The sequence below is a fragment of the Schistocerca serialis genome, chromosome 8 (genome assembly GCF_023864345.2).
Source record: "Schistocerca serialis cubense isolate TAMUIC-IGC-003099 chromosome 8, iqSchSeri2.2, whole genome shotgun sequence".
Classification (NCBI taxonomy): domain Eukaryota; kingdom Metazoa; phylum Arthropoda; class Insecta; order Orthoptera; family Acrididae; genus Schistocerca; species Schistocerca serialis.
The window spans coordinates 383,787,031-383,807,017 of NC_064645.1; the positions used below are offsets into that span (position 1 = coordinate 383,787,031).

At 39.2% G+C, this 19,987-nt stretch overlaps 1 protein-coding gene across 6 annotated transcripts in view; it reads right to left on the bottom strand.

Moving 5' to 3' along the window:
• Positions 1-19,987, bottom strand: part of LOC126416761 (LIM domain-binding protein 2) — a 793,447-nt gene that overhangs the window by 5,813 nt on the left and 767,647 nt on the right. For 3 of the 6 annotated variants that reach the window (XM_050084605.1, XM_050084603.1, XM_050084600.1), the window contains exons 5-9: positions 15,924-16,026; positions 15,462-15,634; positions 12,879-13,106; positions 11,741-11,873; positions 8,315-8,442 (exon numbers count right to left, since the gene is read on the bottom strand). In XM_050084605.1, coding sequence (XP_049940562.1) covers positions 8,315-8,442; positions 11,741-11,873; positions 12,879-13,106; positions 15,462-15,634; positions 15,924-16,026 — 765 coding nt within the window. The remainder of the gene's footprint in view (positions 1-8,314; positions 8,443-11,740; positions 11,874-12,878; positions 13,107-15,461; positions 15,635-15,923; positions 16,027-19,987) is intronic. The other 3 variants (XM_050084602.1, XM_050084601.1, XM_050084604.1) reach the window with 3 other exon arrangements.

A 19,987-nucleotide genomic window follows, 5' to 3' on the forward strand; every position in this document is an offset into this window, starting at 1 on the left:
TGATATTCATACAAGTGGTTCTCTTCTCTCCAAAGGTCTCTTTAATTTTCCTGTAGGCAGTATCTATCTTACCCCTCGTGAGATAAGCCTCTACATCCTTACATTTGTCCTCTAGCCATCCCTGCTTAGCCATTTTGCACTTCCTGTCGATCTCATTTTTGAGACGTTTGTATTCCTTTTTGTCTGCTTCATTTACTGCATTTTTATATTTTCTCCTTTCATAAATTAAATTCAATATTTCTTCTGTTACCCAAGGATTTCTATTAGCCCTCGTCTTTTTACCTACTTGATCGTCTACTGCCTTCACTACTTCATCCCTCAGAGCTACCCATTCTTCTTCTACAGTATTTCTTTCCCCCATTCCTGTCATTGTTCCCTTATGCTCTCCCTGAAACTCTCTATAACCTCTGGTTTAGTTAGTTTATCCAGGTCCCATCTCCTTAAATTAGCACCTTTTTGTAGTTTCTTCAGTTTTAATCTACAGTTCATAACCAATAGATTGTGGTCAGAGTCCACATCTGCCCCTGGAAATGTCTTACAATTTAAGACCTGGTTCCTAAATCTCTGTCTTACCATTATATAATCTATCTGATTCCTTTTAGTATCTCCAGGATTCTTCCATGTATACAACCTTCTTTTATGATTCTTGAACCAAGTGTTAGCTATGATTAAGTTATGCTCTGTGCAAAATTCTACCTGTCGGCTTCCTCTTTCATTTCTTCCCCCCAATCCATATTCACCTACTATGTTTCCTTCTCTCCCTTTTCTTACTGACGAATTCCAGTCACCCATGACTATTAAATTTTCGTCTCCCTTCACTACCTGAATAATTTCCTTTATCTCATCATACATTTCATCAATTTCTTCATCATCTGCAGAGCTAGTTGGCATATAAACTTGTACTACTGTAGTAGGTGTGGGCTTTCCGTCTATCTTGGCCACAATAATGCGTTCACTATGCTGTTTGTAGTAGCTTACCCACACTCCTATTTTTTTTATTCATTATTAAACCTACTCCTGCATTACCCCTATTTGATTTTGTATTTATAACCCTGTATTCACCTGACCAAAAGTCTTGTTCCTCCTGCCACCGAACTTCACTAATTCCCACTATATCTAACTTTAACCTACCCATTTCCCTTTTTAAATTTTCAAACCTACAGGCCCGATTAAGGGATCTGACATTCCACGCTCCGATCCATAGAATGCCAGTTTTCTTTCTCCTGATAACGACGTCCTTTTGAGTAGTCCCCACCCGGAGATCCGAATGGGGGACTACTTTACCTCCGGAATATTTTACCCAAGAGGACGCCATCATCATTTGATCATACAGTATAGCTGCATGCCCTCGGAGAAAATTACGGCTGTAGTTTCCCCTTGCTTTCAGCCGTTCGCAGTACCAGCACAGCAAGGCCGTTTTCGTTAATGTTACAAGGTCAGATCAGTCAATCATCCAGATTGTTTCCCCTGCAACTACTGAAAAGGCTGCTGCCCCTCTTCAGGAACCACACGTTTGTCTGGCCTCTCAACAGATACCCCTCCGTTGTGGTTGCACCTACGGTACGGCCATCTGTATCGCTGAGGCATGCAAGCCTCCTCACCAACGGCAAGGTCCATGGTTAATACCTAAAAACTGGAAAATTGCCCAAGTCACACCAATACCCAAAAAGGGAAGTAGGAGTAATCCACTGAATTACGGGCCTGTATCACTAACTTCGATTTTAAGTAGGGTTTTGGAACATTATGAAGTACCTCAAAGAAAACGATTTATTGACACATAGTCAGCACGGTTTCAGAAAATATCATTCGTGTGAAACACAATTAGCTCTTTACACTCATGAAGTAATATGTGCTATCGACAGGGGATGTCAAATTGATTCCATATTTTGAGATTTCCAGAAGGCTTTCAACACCGTTCCTCACAAGCGTCTTCTGACCAAACTGCATGCCTACGGAGTATCGCCTCAGTTGTGCGACTGGATTCATGATTTCCTGTCAGAAAGGTCACAGTTCATAGTAATAGACAGAAAGTCATCGAGTAAAACAGAAGTAATATCCGGCGATCCCCAAGGAAGTGTTATAGGCCCTCTATTGTTCCTGATCTATGTTAACGACAAAGGTGACAATCTGAGTAGCCGTCTTAGATTGTTTGTTTGCAGATGATGCTGTCATTTACCGTCTTGTAAAGTCATCAGATGATCAAAACTACTTGCAAAATGATTTAGATAAGATACCTGTATGGTGCGAAAAGTGGCAATTGATCCTGAATAAGGAAAAGTGTGAAGTTATTCACATGAGTACTAAAAGAAATCAGCTATCTTTCGATTACGCAAAAGTCACATAAATTTGAAGGCTGTAAATTCAACTAAATACTTAGGGATTACAATTACAAATAACCTAAATTGGAACGATCACATAGATAATATTGTGGGTAGAGCAAATCAAAGACTGCGATTCATTGGAAGAACACTTAGAAAGTGGAACAGGTCTACTAAAGAGATTGCTTACACCATGTTGTCCGCCCTATTCTGGAGTATTGGTGTGCTGTATGGGATCTGCATCAGGTGGGACTGACAGATGTCATCGAGAAAGTACAAAGAAGGGCAGCTCATTTTGTATTATCGCGAAATAGGGAAGACAGTGTCACAGACATGATACGTGAATTGGAGTGGCAATCATTAAAACAAAGGCATTTTTAGTTGCGACGGGATCATCTTCTCATGAAATTTCAATCACCAGTTTTCTCCTCTGATTGCGAAAACATTCTGTTGGCACCCACCTACATAGGTAGATATGGTCATCACGACAAAATAAGAGAAATCAGGGCTCACACAGAAAAATTGAAGTGCTCGTTTTTCCCGCATGCCTTTTGAGAGTGGAACGGTAGAGAGACAGCTTGAAGGTGGTTCACTGAACCCTCTGCCAGGCACTTTATTGTGAATAGCAGAGTAATCACGTAGATGTAGATGTAGATGTAGAGAAATGAAATAAATTATTGCTTGAGCTTCAATACAAATTTCCTTAATACAGCACAGAGACATCATGTGATCTTAAGAATTTGAAAACATATTTTAATGGAGAGTTTTTCAGTCTTTACAAATGACGACTGAATTATGTAACATTGGACACAGTGCAAAAACAGTCAAGAGATGTGGCAGCGAGTAGAAATGAAAAATATTACTTACATTAACATTATTGTTCAGTCTCTAGAAATATAAAAAGTATTTCATCTTCTATTTTATATTTTGCATTTTTGTACCACATTTCCATTTATTGTGAATATTCTCATTTTCTTATAATCAGCAATTAAAAACAAAAGTATGGTATTTTATTAAAATATTATGTAAATAAGTTACACAGAACTGCAACCAGTCACGTTTTTGAATAATTATATTTTATTCCATGAATCGGTTTTCGAACCTTTTCAGGTTCATCTTCAGATGGTTTCAGGAAGTTACATCATTACTGCTAGCATAATGCCGGGTGCTGGCCTGTGACAGCATTACGCTAGCAGTAATGATGTAACTTCCTGAAACCACCTGAAGGTGGACCTGAAAAGGTTCGAAAGCCAGTTCATGGAATAAAACATAATTATTCAAAAAAGTGACTGGTTGCAACTCTGTATAATTTATTTACATTCAATATACAGTCACAGTTCTAAAATTTCCGTAATGGAAAGCATAAAATATTATGATTCATTATATGTTAATTCACATCTGTATTTGTTAACGAATATGGAATACAAATAAAAACGTAACTGTTATTCATAGTGACATTCAAACCATCAACATTACAATTACGCAATTACGAGACTTATTTTATGTAATGAGGTACCAGCAATTATGGTAATCAGTTAGAAATGTTTGTACTTAACAATGCTCAGAAATATTTATCTGCAATGGGGTTTCTCACCTTTTTTTGAGGGGGGGGGGGGGGGGGGGGCTGCATCATACTGCTTTAAGAAACTGATGCCTGAACATTAACCTTCAAATCCCATATGTATGAAGGAAATTGAAGAGGGCAGAGAAGTCCTTAAGATCCCCTTTAAACTAGTTTATGTCTCTATGTCTCTCTCTTGTTCCCATATAATTCCACCAATCTACCTGCATGCAGACTTCACAGTTCCCCTGTTCTACATCTACATACATACTCCGCAATCCACCATACGGTGCATGGCACAGGGTACCTCGTACCACAACTAGCATCTTCTCTCCCTGTTCCACTCCCAAACAGAATGAGGGAAAAATGACTGCCTATACGCCTCTGATGAGCCCTAATCTCTTTATCTTATCTTTGTGGTCTTTCCGTGAAATATAAGTTGGTGGCAGTAAAATTGTACTGCAGTCAGCCTCAAATGCTGGTTCTCTAAATTTTCTCAGTAGCGATTCATGAAAAGAACACATCCTTTCCTCCAGAGACTCCCACCCAAGTTCCTGAAGCATTTCCGTAACACTCGCGTGATGATCAAACCTACCAGTAACAAAAATTGCAGCCCACCTCTGAATTGATTCTATGTCCTTCCTCAATCCAACCTGATAGGGATCCCAAATGCTCAAGCAGTACTCAAGAATAGGTCATATTAGTGTTTTATAAGCGGTCTCCTTTACAGATGAACCACATCGTCCCAAAATTGTACCAATGAACCGAAGATGACTATCCGCCTTCCACACAACTGCCATTACATGCTTGTCCCACTTCATATCGCTCTGCAACGTTATGCCCAAATATTTAATCGACGTGACTGCGTCAAGCGCAACACTACTAATGGAGTATTCAAACATTACGGGATTCTTTTTCCTATTCATCTGCATTAATTTACATTTATCTATATTTAGAGTTAGCTGCCATTCTTTAGACCAATCACAAATCCTGTCCAAGTCATCTTGCATCCTCCTACAGTCACTCAACGACGACACCTTCCCGTACACCACAGCATCATCAGCAAACAGCAGCACATTGCTATCCACTCTATCAAAAAAATAATTTGTTGTTGTTGTTGTTGTGGTCTTCAGTCCTAAGACTGGTTTGATGCAGCTCTCCATGCTACTCTATCCTGTGCAAGCTTCTTCATCTCCCAGTACCTACTGCAACCTACATCCTTCTGAATCTGCTTAGTGTATTCATCTCTTGGTCTCCCTCTACGATTTTTACCCTCCACGCTGCCCTCCAGTACTAAATTGGCGATCCCTCGATGTCTCAGAACATGTCCTACCAACCGATCCCTTCTTCTAGTCAAGTTGTGCCACAAGCTCCTCTTCTCCCCAATTCTATTCAATACCTCCTCATTAGTTATGTGATCTACCCATCTAATCTTCAGCATTCTTCTGTAGCACCACATTTCAAAAGCTTCTATTGTCTTCTTGTCTAAGCTATTTATTGTCCATGTTTCACTTCCATACATGGCTACACTCCATACAAATACTTTGAGAAACGACTCCCTGACACTTAAATAAATACTCGATGTTAACAATTTTCTCTTCTTAAGAAACGCTTCCCTTGCCATTGCCAGTCTACATTTTATATCCTCTCTACTTTGACCATCATTAGTTATTTTGCTCCCCAAATAGCAAAACTCCTTTACTACTTCAAGTGTGTCATTTCCTAATCTAATTCCCTCAGCATCACCCGACTTAATTCGACTACATTCCATTATCCTCGTTTTGCTTTTGTTGATGTTCATCTTATACCATCCTTTCAAGACACTGTCCATTCCGTTCAACTGCTCTTCCAAGTCCTTTACTGTCTCTGACAGAATTACAATGTCATCGGCGAACCTCAAAGTTTTTATTTCTTCTCCATGGATTTTAATACCTACTCCGAACTTTTCTTTTGTTTCCTTTATTGCTTGCTCAATATACAGATTGAATAACATCGGGGATAGACTACAACCCTGTCTCACTCCCTTCCTAACCACTGCTTCCCTTTCATACCCCTCGACTCTTATAACTGCCATCTGGTTTCTGTACAAATTGTAAGTAGCCTTTCAATCTCTGTATTTTACCCCTGCCACCTTCAGAATTTTAAAGAGAGTATTCCAATCAACATTGTCAAAAGCTTTCTCTAAGTATGCAAATGCTAGAAACGTAGGTTTGCCTTTCCTTAATCTTTCTTCTAAGATAAGTCGTAGAAGAAAGAAAAAATCATTTATGTAGATAGAAAACAATAGCGGACCTACCAGCCTTCCCTGGGGCACTCCAGATGATAACCTCACCTCCGATGAACACTCACCGTCGAGGGCAATGTACTGGGTTCTATTACTTAAGAAGTCTTCGACTCACTCACATATTTGGGAACCAATCTCATATGCTCGTACCTTAGTTAGGAGTCTGCAGTGGGGCACCAAGTCAAACGCTTTCCGGAAGTCAAGGAATATGGCATCCGTCTGATACCCCTCATCCATGGTTCACAAAATATCATGTGAAAAAAGGGCGAGTTGCATTTCGCAGGAGCGATGCTTTCTAAAGCAATGCTGATGCATGGACAGCAACTTCTCTGTCTCAAGGAAATTCATTACATTCGAACTGAGAATATGTTCGAGAATCCTGCAACAAACCGATGTTAAGGATATTGGTCTGTAATTTGGAGGATCCATCCTTCTACCCTTCTTATATACAGGCATCCCAGTCACTCGGGACTTTACGTTGGGCAAGAGATTCGCGATAAATGCAAGCTAAGTAAGGAGTCAATGCAGTAGAGTACTCTCTGTAAAACCGAATTGGAATCCCATCAGGACCTGGTGATTTATTTATTTTCAGCCCATTCAGCTGCTTCACAACCCCATGGATGTCTATCACTATGTCCCCCATATGGAAATCTGAACGAGATTCAAACGGCGTTATGTTTGTACGATCCTCCTGCGTGACAGATTTCTCAAATGCTAAATTTAAAATTTCAGCTTTCGTTTTGCTGTCTTCCATTGCCAGGCCAGACTGATCAGTGAGTGACTGGATGGAAGCCTTCGTCCCGCTTACCAATTTTACGTAAGACCAGAATAAACTCACATTTCAACATCAAACCTATGCAACAAAATACAGATAGTTTCAAAAAGAACATACACATTACAGAGTATTATGTTGACAAAACTATCAAACACTGCCCCACGGCTGAGTTATTGGATGAATGAATACACTGCCAAGTTTATATTCATCAACCCTAGATGACAGTTTCTTGACTGTTGTCACATGTTGCAAAATGGCTACTACTCAGCACAAATCATTCTGTGTTCTCAAGTTTTCTCAGGTTGACATACTTGTGGTACCAAACTGATCCTCCAAATGGATGGAACATTCACACATGGTATCAATAGTTTATAGACACAGGATGTGAATGTAAACGAAAGAACCCTTGCTACCCATGTTTACAACAAAAAATTGCACAAATTCAAATGGAGAGTTCTACAAAAACAATTTGGTGCATTTTAAGATGTCAGTTAGTTATAAAGTTGTAAAAATTATAGCTTTTACTCACTCTACATCAAACAACAAACACAAACATATGGCCGACAAGCTTCAGAATGCTACTGACGGTAATAAAACTTTTACTCAATGCATAGTTTTCAGTGATCAAGCACCTTCCCACATTAGAGAGAAAAAAACAAATATAGTGTACAAATCTGGGGCCCACAGAACCCATGTGCACACACTGAACACGTACAAGGTTCACCCGAAGTCAATGTGGTTTGTCCAGTACCCCATTCGCCTGTTTACAGCCCATTCTCCTTTAATGGAAACATGGTTACCATTCACCAGTGTCTTAGTATGTTACAAAATTGGTTGTTAGCAAGGCTGAATGAGGACAATTTCATTTTTCAACAAGATGGGGCACCCCCTCACTGGAGTCACCAACTGTGTGAATATCTGAACGATACTCTACCTAGCAGCTGGATTAGTTGTCAGACAGGCAGTGACTTAGCACTTCTCAGCTGGCCTCCAAGTTCACCAGATTTAATGCCCTCTGACTTCCTTCTTGTGGCACTTCAGTAAGAACAATATTGATGCACCAATACTACCACAAAATCTAGAAAAGCTGAAGAACTGGATCCATACTGCCATAACATCAGTGATAATGGACATTCTTGCCCAAGTATGGGAAGAATTCGAGTATCAATGCTATATTGATCAAGTCACTGTTGGAGGACATATTAACATCACTAATCCAACTTTAGGGACCTGTAAATATGTGTCCCAAGTTTCACAATTGTACGTCTTACAATTTATTAAATATATGCATTCAAAAAATGTATATTCCTTTTGAAACACCCTGTAATATACCATTTTCACATCATCCTAATCTTTTGCTTTTCTAGAATGCTCACCTGTGATGCTAAAGAGAAATTTGGTCCAGGCGAGCGTTTCTTGTTGGGCGCAGGAGGAGCATTGTTGGCAGCACCGCCAGATTGGGAACCTTTCCGTTTCCGCCTCTTGTTTGCTGGTCGCTGTGACTCTGCGTGCAAGGAAAATGTTAATAAGTATTCAAATTTGAAAATACATATGATAATCATGTATTATATTTTACTTGGCAATATGAATGAGGATTGCAATCAGACAGTTCTCATGTAATGGCTGAAGATGGGTTAAACACTGAAAAAACAAATTAACTCAGAACCATGTTCCCTCAAAAATAACAAGAAACTAGTTGGTGTTGAATATGAACTGAAATTTAAATCAAAAGTATTACGAGAATCTCCATTTGTGAACTAAAGGTTGACACAGTTCAGATCAGATTGTTTTGAGGGAAGACTATTTGTAGATGGTGCTACATGCACGGTTGCAGTTCAATGGCTGAAAGACTTCTTTTACTGCTGTGCTTTGATATACTGGAAATGATAAGGTTGCAGTTTAACATAATATTGACAGAGAGCTAGTTGGAGATGGAGCTGGACAAACAGCAATGCAACAATTTCCTCAGCCACTCACTCATTACCTTAGATAATCTACAGACATCACAGGAAAGTTGTTTAGATAACCCTTTTTTTATTAACAGGGGTCACAGATCAGACAAGGAAACAACATTTGTCTTCAGTTCTGTAAAGCCAACTGAACCATTTGAGCACAATGTGACTTAATCTTTGGGGAAACATATCATAACTACAGCATAAACTCTAGGATTATACATCCATGGAGACAGCAGAGTGAAAATATCACAAAATGAAAGAGAAGGTGGAAAGCTTAAGAGGAGCGCAGAGGAAACAGATTGCATAAAGAGGGCGAGAAATAAAGTAAGGTGAAATTTCCCACTGAACTTTTCTGAGAAGTTTTAACCATTAAGTGATGTATTGATAGACCACTGATATCTGGCATTCATAGGTTAGTGGACCATCAACTGAGATACCTGCCTCAAGAATCGAGATTTGACCTACAAGTGCCTCTATACCCATTTCTCAAAACTCCAGTAAGGCTATCATCCTGAATACGAAGAACTAGCACACCTGTGAGCAGCAATATGGCAGTTTCTTACTTTGTAAGTGTGTGCAAGAAAACAAAATACTCTGGCAAATGTAAAATATCTTGCCGGAGTTTGAAAGCCCCAATTTCAGTCTTTCGTAAGTAGTGGTGTAACAAATAACAACAATGATGGAAATTCCTGGAGGGTGCATCATGTTAAATAAGGAAAGGCAATAATTCACCTGTAGCAGACTGACGTGTGGAACACAGAAACACGTAACAGAAAACAGCTTTCACACTAGCTTTCAAGTAACAGCTATCTTTCTAGCCCAAGTACAAACATTCACACTCACAAACATTCACACACACAACCACACAGACACCCAAATCCACATGACTTGAGTCTTGCCGTGCCTAAAGGAATGTTCGTTTGGGTGACTGTGTGGCTGCGTGCGTGAATGAGTGTACTAGGGCTAGAAAAGTAGCTAATGCTAGTGTGAATAGCATAATTACAAAGATACATCATTGTGAAGTAACAGCCTTAGCTCCACTATTGGAAATCAATGAACTGTGCAGATGACAAGTGTGTAAACTAAGTGCAGTGCTGACACATTGATTGGTAATCACTATTTCTTCATGATGCTCCTTATTTATAGCTACTTAGAAATATCACAGTGACAGCAGCATATGTTAATGAGCACAGGCCAAGGAAACGATTACTGATAGTTACAGATTGCTGTTCCCTCCTTCCTCACAAGCAGCTTCTAATCAAATTGCATGCCTAAGGAGTACTGTCTCTGTTCAACAACTCAATTCGTGAATTCCTGCCAGAAAGGTAATAGCTTACAGTAACTGACAAAAAGCCGCTGATTAAGAGAAAACTGACAGAATCTAAAACCACCAAAGAAAGGTGCCACTTTCCCACAAAAGTAGAGAAATGACTGAAAGCCACAAAAATTTTGAAATACATTTTTAAAAAGGACTTGGGACATAAAATGCAACAAACACAAATATGGACAACAAGCAACAACAACTGGAGTTTAACAGATGAGTCTGGACTGGTTGATTTGCTCTTTACTGTCTTTTAGATCTACATTATCTTCTTTTTCAGATCTGGAAAATGAACTGCTGATGCAGAGTGCTCAGTATCATTTTTTTCTACTCCTTACATTATTTTCTAAAGAGAGCTTTGAAGCTAATTTAATGAGGTACGTATATCTTTAAATTTTCTAATTCTTAATACAAGTTGATATAGTAACTACATACTGTCCATTGCAAATCAATTAAAAAGGAAAAAAACAAATGAGAATCTCAGCAGATGAATGTTATCAGATTTGTATCTTCCCACAAATAAAATTCTTTGTGTTTGTTTGTTTGTTTGTTTGTGTGTGTGTGTGTGTGTGTGTGTGTGTGTGTGTGTGTGTGTTAGTTCACAGTCCAGAAACCTGGGTGGTTGATTATAACAGAACCTTTCATTTAACCTTATGAGACTTGTTTACTTTTATGCACGACATTGCTGATGAGACAGTTAGAATACATAACAGGTACAGATGAAAATCACAAGGAAAAACTTACTTTTGACGAAAGTAAGTAATGACAACTAAGTTCAGATTTTACACACAGAGTACCCACTTGAAGAGAAAACTGTGAAATAATCACATAAAACTTTATGCTTACATGTGTCAAGTGCATACAGCACACTTTGAGAAAGTCACAGAGTATGTTGTGAGAGCACAGGCAAGCACTGGAAGTAGGAAATATGAAATATAAAATAATTTTCATTTTTCCCCATATTTCTTTGCTCTGTCTTCATAATATACCATAAACATATCAAGAAATGAAGTACCAATACTTCACTCTACATAATTTGTATCACAACAACTATGGAAAGGATGACACGTTCAGTTGCAGACAGGAAAAAAAAAGAAGAAGAAGATACACACTAAGCTTTTAGCCAAAGCCTTCTTCAGAAAAGAAAACAAACACACACTTTCACACAAGCCTGCATACCTCACCCACACATAACTGCTATCTCTACCCACTATGGCCAGAATGCAGAATGTGTCTGCTTGTGTGAATGTGTTTGTGCTTCCTTTCCTGAGGAAGGCTTTGGCCTACAGTTTAGTGTGTAACAGACTTCTTGTTGTGCCTATCTGCAACTCAACATGAGTAGCAATCTATCCTTTTCATATTCCAGACTGGACTTTCCATTGTTTAATCTGTATCAGAGGTTTATGTTACACACGACTTAAAATAAGTGCCTTGTGACATCCATTGACCAGACACCTCTGTGTTGTTAACTGCACAACACAGCTGATGTTGCACACCCTCAGAGAAACCAGCCAAGATGAATCTACCTCTCTTACCCGGCGGGGCAACCATCCTCTGCCACTTCTGGAAGAGTGTGGTCTTGAGACAGTCTCGCGGACTGAGCGCATAAGCTTTGTGCCGCGACATCAGCTCCTGCATGGGCTCCAAGATCACACATAGCTGCAACACATACAAATTACTGTGTACATGTGCCTATGGGGCTTTAATCCTTGCACAATTCTATCATTATGTGTTACGATACATAAAATATATTACACAGCTGATATCTAACAAAAAAAATGAAGTTCATCATAACAACTGGCCGAGGAACACGTCTTGGGCATACTTTGACATTTCCACAATTAACATACTTTTGCTTGCTGAGCAAAACAAATCAGAAATGAAGCAGTGTGGCAAAATTCTCTTACAAATTAATTATTTTTCACACAGTGTTAAACTAATATGAAAACAAGAAAAAGTAATATTTTTGCCCTTAAGATGCACACAGAGACAGTCTATCCAAAATCTTTTCAACATCTAAGGTTTCAGCAAACTAAACACAGAACAGTACTACAACTACACAGTTATTATCTTTCTGCTCTTGGTTCTTGTTTTCCTTCTTATCCTTCATCTTCTAGAACTTTAAGTAAATGAATTGCAAAACTGTAAGGCAATGTTACCTTCGTTAAATTTTTTGAATTATATTCACTCTTCACAAACCTCAGAAACATGCCTTGTGCTTTGTCCACCTAGTTTTTTCTTCTTTTGAATGAGAATGATGCATTATATTTGGCTATTTCCATGATACCTGCATGTCTCATCTGGCAACATTACTTCAACAGATACATTATCTCCAAGAATGTAAAGCATCTGTTGTTCACTTTAACAGTGCTAAGAGATTATTATTATTATTATTACTACTGCTGTTAAGTAGAGTAAATATTAATCCACAATTTACTTTATTTATAATGCAGCAGTGGAACAAATACAATATGTTATCAGTGTGCCAATGATTACATCAGACTTGCGGATCAGAATAGATCACTGCAGTGTACGTTCATTCTGAATAAAATCACTGTAATTCTGGAGAATAATATGAAGAGGTTACAAATCTTAAGTAGTTACAGTCACACAGAGACAGAAAACCATTTAAATCTATGCAACCAATAGTATTTATATACTTACCCTGAGGTAGTTGAGTGTTGAATTTGTGATGCCCTGCCGTGTGATGTTCTTCGATAGCTGGTCCAGCATTCCCGGGTCCTGCTGGGAGTGCATTCCAACTACAGTTCGAGGCACCAATTCACGATGTGTCCGCACAGCGAAATGCCACGACTTGATGCGCATCAAGTCGTCAAACGTGAACTCCAGGATGAGTCTGCCTTCCGTGCACACCTGTACAGCAACCGGTGCCTACTCAACAATAAATTACCTGCCATCAATGGAATGCTCCACATCATATTGGCAGCAGAAAGCCTTCAACCAATGTGATTCAACCTGGTACAATTATAGAATTCACCTAGATGTAGTGAATGGCTAGTGGTGAAAGGCCAATATGCCCGAGAATCAACTGTCAGGTGAATTCTACAAACAATAACCATGAAAGCCTGCATGATTTAATATGGTGCAGTTTATTTGAATTTAAAAATCCTCATGTACTGTCAATAGTTGTTATGCCCTTGTCTGTAACAAAATACTGTGTGAACTTTAAGATTATCTACAGATATTAGCTCACAGCTTGTTGCAAATGAAGATGTCACATCAAAAAGGTATGTTTCAAGTAAAAAAAAAGTCTGAAGTGCATAAGTGAATACAGATGCTGTTCATTATGGACTGTCTGTTACTGTGACTACAACTGTCTGGTGGCCAACAAAAAAAGCTTAATAGTCAGAAACTAAATGAACTGGACAGAATCTTAGTTACAACACTCACCTATTACTCAGTGTTTAGCACACATTACACCAATGTACTTCTACAACATGAAAAATTGAAATCTACTCCATTTATTTCCTAGAAGCAATATTTATGTGGAGGTGAGAGGGAGGTGTGATGCAGTAAGGCCTTCAGGTTTCTATTTCAGTGTCTACATCATCTAGCATGTAGCATCAACTGAAGAGACTAATCATCTGTCTTTACCATTACAACACTACCATCATTATCACTAATTCTACAACATAATTTGTTCATTTATCTTCCATTCTATGCCTTCACACCATATCCATCGGGTTAGAAATTATGTCTTACAGTATATCAGAGCACATGTGCATGCTTTCTGTTTTCTCTTTATTGATTACCTGCCATGAAGTCTGTAAAACTGAGTGGTCACAGACAGTAAAAACATTCTGGGCAACAAGCAGTTTTCAGCTGGAGACCTTGCTGCACAGAAACTTGCTTCACTGCTGTCCAATAACTGGGAGTTCACAATTCTAAAGGTGGAACTCACCCTTCAATGATTCTCCCCCCCCCCCCCCTGCATACTAAGCCTCTGCCACATCTTCCAATACCTCCCCCCCCCCCCCCTACTTCCTCATACTCTTCACATCTTACAGCTCTTTTTTCCTTGTTTATTTTCATATTTTGGCATGTCTTTTTTTCTATATCTTCTTTTTTAAAATCAATATTCTGCTCTTTTGAATGCATGTAATGATCCCCTGATTCACCGACTATTTTTTCTCCAATGCCACCTCATGCCCTTCACAAAAAATGTCAGTATCGCCTGGTACATTTCAGGGAACAATTGTTAAATGCTTCGCCCGCATCTCATGGTCGTGCGGTAGCGTTCTCGCTTCCCACGCCCGGGTTCCCGGGTTCGATTCCCGGTGGGGTCAGGGATTTTCTCTGCCTCGTGATAGCTGGGTGTTGTGTGCTGTCCTTAGGTTAGTTAGGTTTAAGTAGTTCTAAGTTCTAGGGGACTGATGACCATAGATGTTAAGTCCCATAGTGCTCAGAGCCATTTTTTTTTTTTGTTAAATGCTTCATTTTCCCAAGTTAATTAAGAAAAAAGATTGTGAAACTTCACAAATTATGTGAAAATACTAGCAGTAATTACGGAATTTTTTACCCATCACAGCATATTCATTAACGCTGATGTAGAGGTTGTAGAGTGATGAACTGATACTAAAAGATTATTTTGCAAGTGCAAATAAGGAAGAGCTTCACGATGAGATTACATTTCTTTTGGAGACTGTAGATATGGTGCTGCAATACATAGGGTATGTAGGAGTAGAAATTAAGTGTTAACAAATATTTTTGACACTTCTTAAACCTTCGAGCTCAAAGCAGAAACTGTTGATGGTATACGCAATCAACAAGCAACAATCATCATCATCTTTTAACCATACCCATATGCCTGAGTGTGAACAGTCCCTTCCATCTTTGCTTGTCTAGGGCTCTTATATGGTGCTTGTCTTGGGAGACTAATAAAGGCTAAGGGTACGAAGCCTTACAGAAATGCCTCCGCAGCATTAAGGCTTAGCAAGCCAACAGGAGGGTAATTGCACCTGCTTTTGAAAGTAAAAAGACCCTCACAAATCTTAAATGCTATCAACAAATAATTTCATTAAAATATCAGAGACTGTCTGTCATTACCTAAACCTGAATAACATTTCCATATTTAAAAACAGTTTTCAAAAATTTTCTCATATCATATACTGCTACACTTGAGTTTCAGCAAATGATTCTCTCTAATATTACAGAAAAAACAACATAAAATCTTTATTAGCCAGGCATCAAAATCAGTATATATGTATCACATATCTAATAATGTACCTTTGTGAACATTGGTTTCCCATGGTGCGTCACCATTGTGCACTGATCGCAGTCCAGAGTAATACTTGTATTGTGGAAGGACTCCTTAGGATGTTTCAAATTATAATACAGCTCTGTCACACCACCTTCAAAGATACTCCGAAAGTATCTTGGTATAAGTGTCCTACCTATAGCTGAAACACAAAGTTTACTTTCAGTTAGCTGTAAGTAACTCATAGGCACCCGTGAAAAAAACCTTCAACTCACAGTGTGTAATCTTACTGGCAATGAATAAATACAATGACATCAACAACAATATCTATCAACTTCTTCCTGCATATGAAATCATTAAGAGTCTAACGTAACATGCAGTATTTTTCATAGTCATGAAATGATATATGAGAACATGAACAAGTTCTATGTGCTAGTATATTTTTGTACTTTTTTTTGACATCCCACAAATCCTACTGTAGATATACTTACTGTATCTCTTGGGCCCATCCTCTAAACAAAATGTTAGCGTGAGCGTGGCATCGTCTTCAAAAAACTCAGTGGCAAAGGCATCCCACCAGAGATTATCACTCTCCTGTTGAGAAGAAGAAAAGAAACTACATTAATACCCATAACTTACATCAAACAATGTAAATGTGGCAGTACTGTGCAAATTCCTCTATCAGTTAGATAATAACTACAAATCTACATTTAAGTGTGCCAGCCACAAAGGAAATTATTAGAATGGCCGTGGAGGAAGCAAGATACAAGTCAGGAAAGTTTCATAAATGTTAATATTTCATATACAAAATATATTAGCATTTTACACCTTTGTAAAGATTTCTTATACATTCTTCAGTCTAGTTGTTTTCCAGTCAACAACTGAAAATTTGACTAACATAAAATGTACATGGGACTGGACATCCAACCACATTTAGCACAGTTCCCTCTTGAAGGAACCGTTCTTATATTTGCCGGGAATGATACAAGTGAAAGTAATGTCATTGAGCTTATAACTGATGTTTTGCACTCCACTGGTGCATCATCTTTCACACTGTGGTAAAAACAGTATTTTTTACATCCATGTGAACAGTAATGACATGATCTTTCTGTCTTTTGTTGAAGGAAGAAGATTACAATTGTAAGAGTCAGGTAACAAAGAAACCTCAACAGGAAAATCAGAGTCATCACACTGCAACTGGTATATGTCAAATTTCTGTTGCACTGCATCACACTTATGACGCGTAAATGATGATACATATTATCCTACTGGTACTTGACAAACCTCCCGGCAGCAGGTTTACATGAAATTGTAGTAGCTTCATAATTATATTTTTACATAAAATTAAACAACATGATATATGCAGCATCTGTTGACAGCACTCTTGGGAATAACAGTATCTTAAAAAATATCCACAAATAGGTAAAAATCAATATACTCTTCATGTTGACAGGATGCTAAATCTTAATTTTTCTTCATTTCAAAAATTTTGCATGCTGGTTCTTACGTACACAATGTAACAGCAAGGACAGATTAATAATTTCCTAGGTCCCAATCAATTCTGCAAGGAAGCCACTGTTTCCAATTGAAGAACTTGTGGGTATATATCAAAAATATTCAAACCAGCTACATAACAAGTTAAGAACTGGAAGTACCTTTAACACTGTGCAGTCAGTCGGTGTCAGATATATTTTTGTATGTACAAAAGGCAAAACGATGAGATAGTTATGTAGTTTGCATCCTGCAGAACTGTGTCACTTAGGATCTATTGAAGAAATATTAGCATATCAATTCTTGTGTAAAATTATTACATATTTTAGTTTATCTAATGTGTTTCACATCCCAGTCTCTGGGGAAAAAAACCAGTATAACTTACCTCACTGAACTGAGTGAATAGTCATCATCTCAGTACTACTGTTTCAGTTAGGTCACATATAGGCAATCCTAACACTATGTGAAGGCCTTGCTTTGTTCCAACTTCTATGTAGAAACTAATAGTCTTTAGTCAAACTACGATCTTTTGTCAACTGGTGATCCATCAGTTTGTTAGTTGTCAAGTCTGGTATTACATATCGCCAGCTCCCCAACAACAAAATTCGCCCTGTTGGAAAGGTGAACCTACTAATAGTCTGTAGTCAAACTACGCTCTTCTGTCAATTGGTGATCCATCAGTTTTTTAGTCATCAAGTCCGATGATACATATCTCCAGCTCCCTAACAACAAAATTCACCTTGCTGGAAGGGTGAACCTTATAAAGATGATCACTTTCAGCCAGCAGTGAAAACCACAGGAAACAAGGTGCACAGAGTGCACACAAAGTCGGCACATAACGAATGCAGACCCAGGTTCTGAGATGACCCCATCTGCACTATGTTGAGGCTCTTGGCTTGCGCTACACTCATACTGGAATACTTATGTCAGCAACACAGATTTATCTCCCTGCATCTTGTGAGACACTGTGGGAGATGGTTGGGCATTACCTCTACTGCAAACCTCCAGTCAGTGTGTCACCAACAGTCTTGTGGCACTGTGTAGCTCACAGGCATCACTGTGAATGAATGCTGTGCAGTCTGCCAGAATGATCTGGTCACAGGCCAGAAGGGGTGTCACTGTGTTACAGCATGCATATGTAGGTGTAACTAATATATGCCGAAGTATTGCCTGGCACAGTCTTTAGTCAGCATTGTCACCTCAGCCTCTGTGGCCACTGGGCACTGTTATTTAAAATATATCACATTCTCTTTTGTGATAAAACTATGGTTTACACTTAAAGAACAGCAGTCTCTGTCACCTGAGAAAACAAAAACACTATCACCACTACCTCATGTTCTTCGAACAACAGCTGCAGAACGTTGCCTTTGTGTTGACAATCAGGCACAGTCTTACATCAACAGCATGGGGATCTTTGCTCCTTCATAAAAACAAAATAATAAGGCCATTCTCCTGCTCACAATGCAGCAAAACAAGTCACGAATTTCAACGTTTTGGAAATACAGTCCCCCCCCCCCCCCCCAACCTTTTCCCGAAAGTTGATCTCCTTCTCTACCTTGCAACTCTGATAACTCACTTGTTTTACTTGACAGAGTAGTGAATGAAAGGTATATAGGCAACTCTTCAGTCCTGTCATGGAACAACTTCACCAATATGTGTCACACTGCATCAAGAACATAGTTATAGCAACGTGACTCTACCATTAACTTAATTTTTCGTGCAGCTTGCTCGAATCTATGAGACAGGATACTCCCAGCATTTCATGACAAACAAGAGTAATTCTTGTCTCAGAACAAAATGCCAAGGTGTCAGTTCCAAACATTCATGACAGCTAGTTCTGAAAATGGAACTTGAAAATACTGTTCTTCAAACATGGGTAATAATTGTGAAGAAGTAATTCTGCATGCAGCAAATTCTCTAGTTATTTCCAGAAACATTTGATGGAGTTATGGTCGTGGCTTAAGAGTAAGAGTAATCTTCTCGCACAAGGGCATTCCGACTGCAGCCTCCATCCACCTGACCCTGCCTGCTGTATTCAAGCACTTGTCGCCCACGAGAAAGTTTATACTCACGCATCCCTTTACCGCCAACTTTCATATTCATTGTGTGACGCCTTCCCACTTTATTCGTCACCATTCTCCAGCAGAGCCCGAGCAGAATTCGATCAAACCATGGTTCACATGGCTCTGAGCACTATGGGACTTAAATACTGAGGTCATCAGTCCCCTAGAACTTAGAACTACTTAAACCTAACTAACCTAAGGACATCACACACATCCATGCCCGAGGCAGGATTCAAACCTGCGACCGTAGCGGTCACGCGGTTCCAAACTGAAGCGCTTAGAACCGCACGGCCACACCGGCCGGCCGATCAAACCATGGTCGGCAGGGTTACTCTCTTTGTGAACTCTAACTTTTCAGTTTATAACGTCATTTTCAGCTTCGTGGGATGCACTAAAATATGCACTGAGTTGATGAAACTCAGACGTCCTCTTGCCTGGAGTAGCATAGAAACTCTACATGGCATGGACTCAGCAAATCGCTGGATGTCCCCTATAGACATAGTGAGCCATGCTGCCTCTACAGTCGTCCAGTCCATAATTGCGGCAGTGTTGGCGGTGCAGGATGTCGTGCATCAACTGACCTCTCAATTATGACCAATAAATGTTCGATGGGATTCATGTCAGGCGATACGGTGGCCAAATCATTCGCGCGAAATGTAAAAAATATTCCTGAAACAAATCGTGGACAATTGTAGCCTGGCGACATGGCGCATTGTCATCCATAACATTACGTCCATGAATGACTGCAAATGATCTCCAAATAGCCGAACATAACAACTTCCAGTCAATGGTCGGCTTAGTTGGACCAGAGGACCCTTTCTATTCCAATGTAGACACAGCCCACACAATTAGAGCCACCACCAGCTTGCATAGTATCTTCATGACTAGCTTCAATGGCTTCGTGGAGTCGCGCTACACTCGAACCCTACCATCAGCTTTTTCCAACTGAAATCGAGACTCATCTGCCCAGGCTAAGGTTTTCCAGTCGTCTAGGGTCCAAC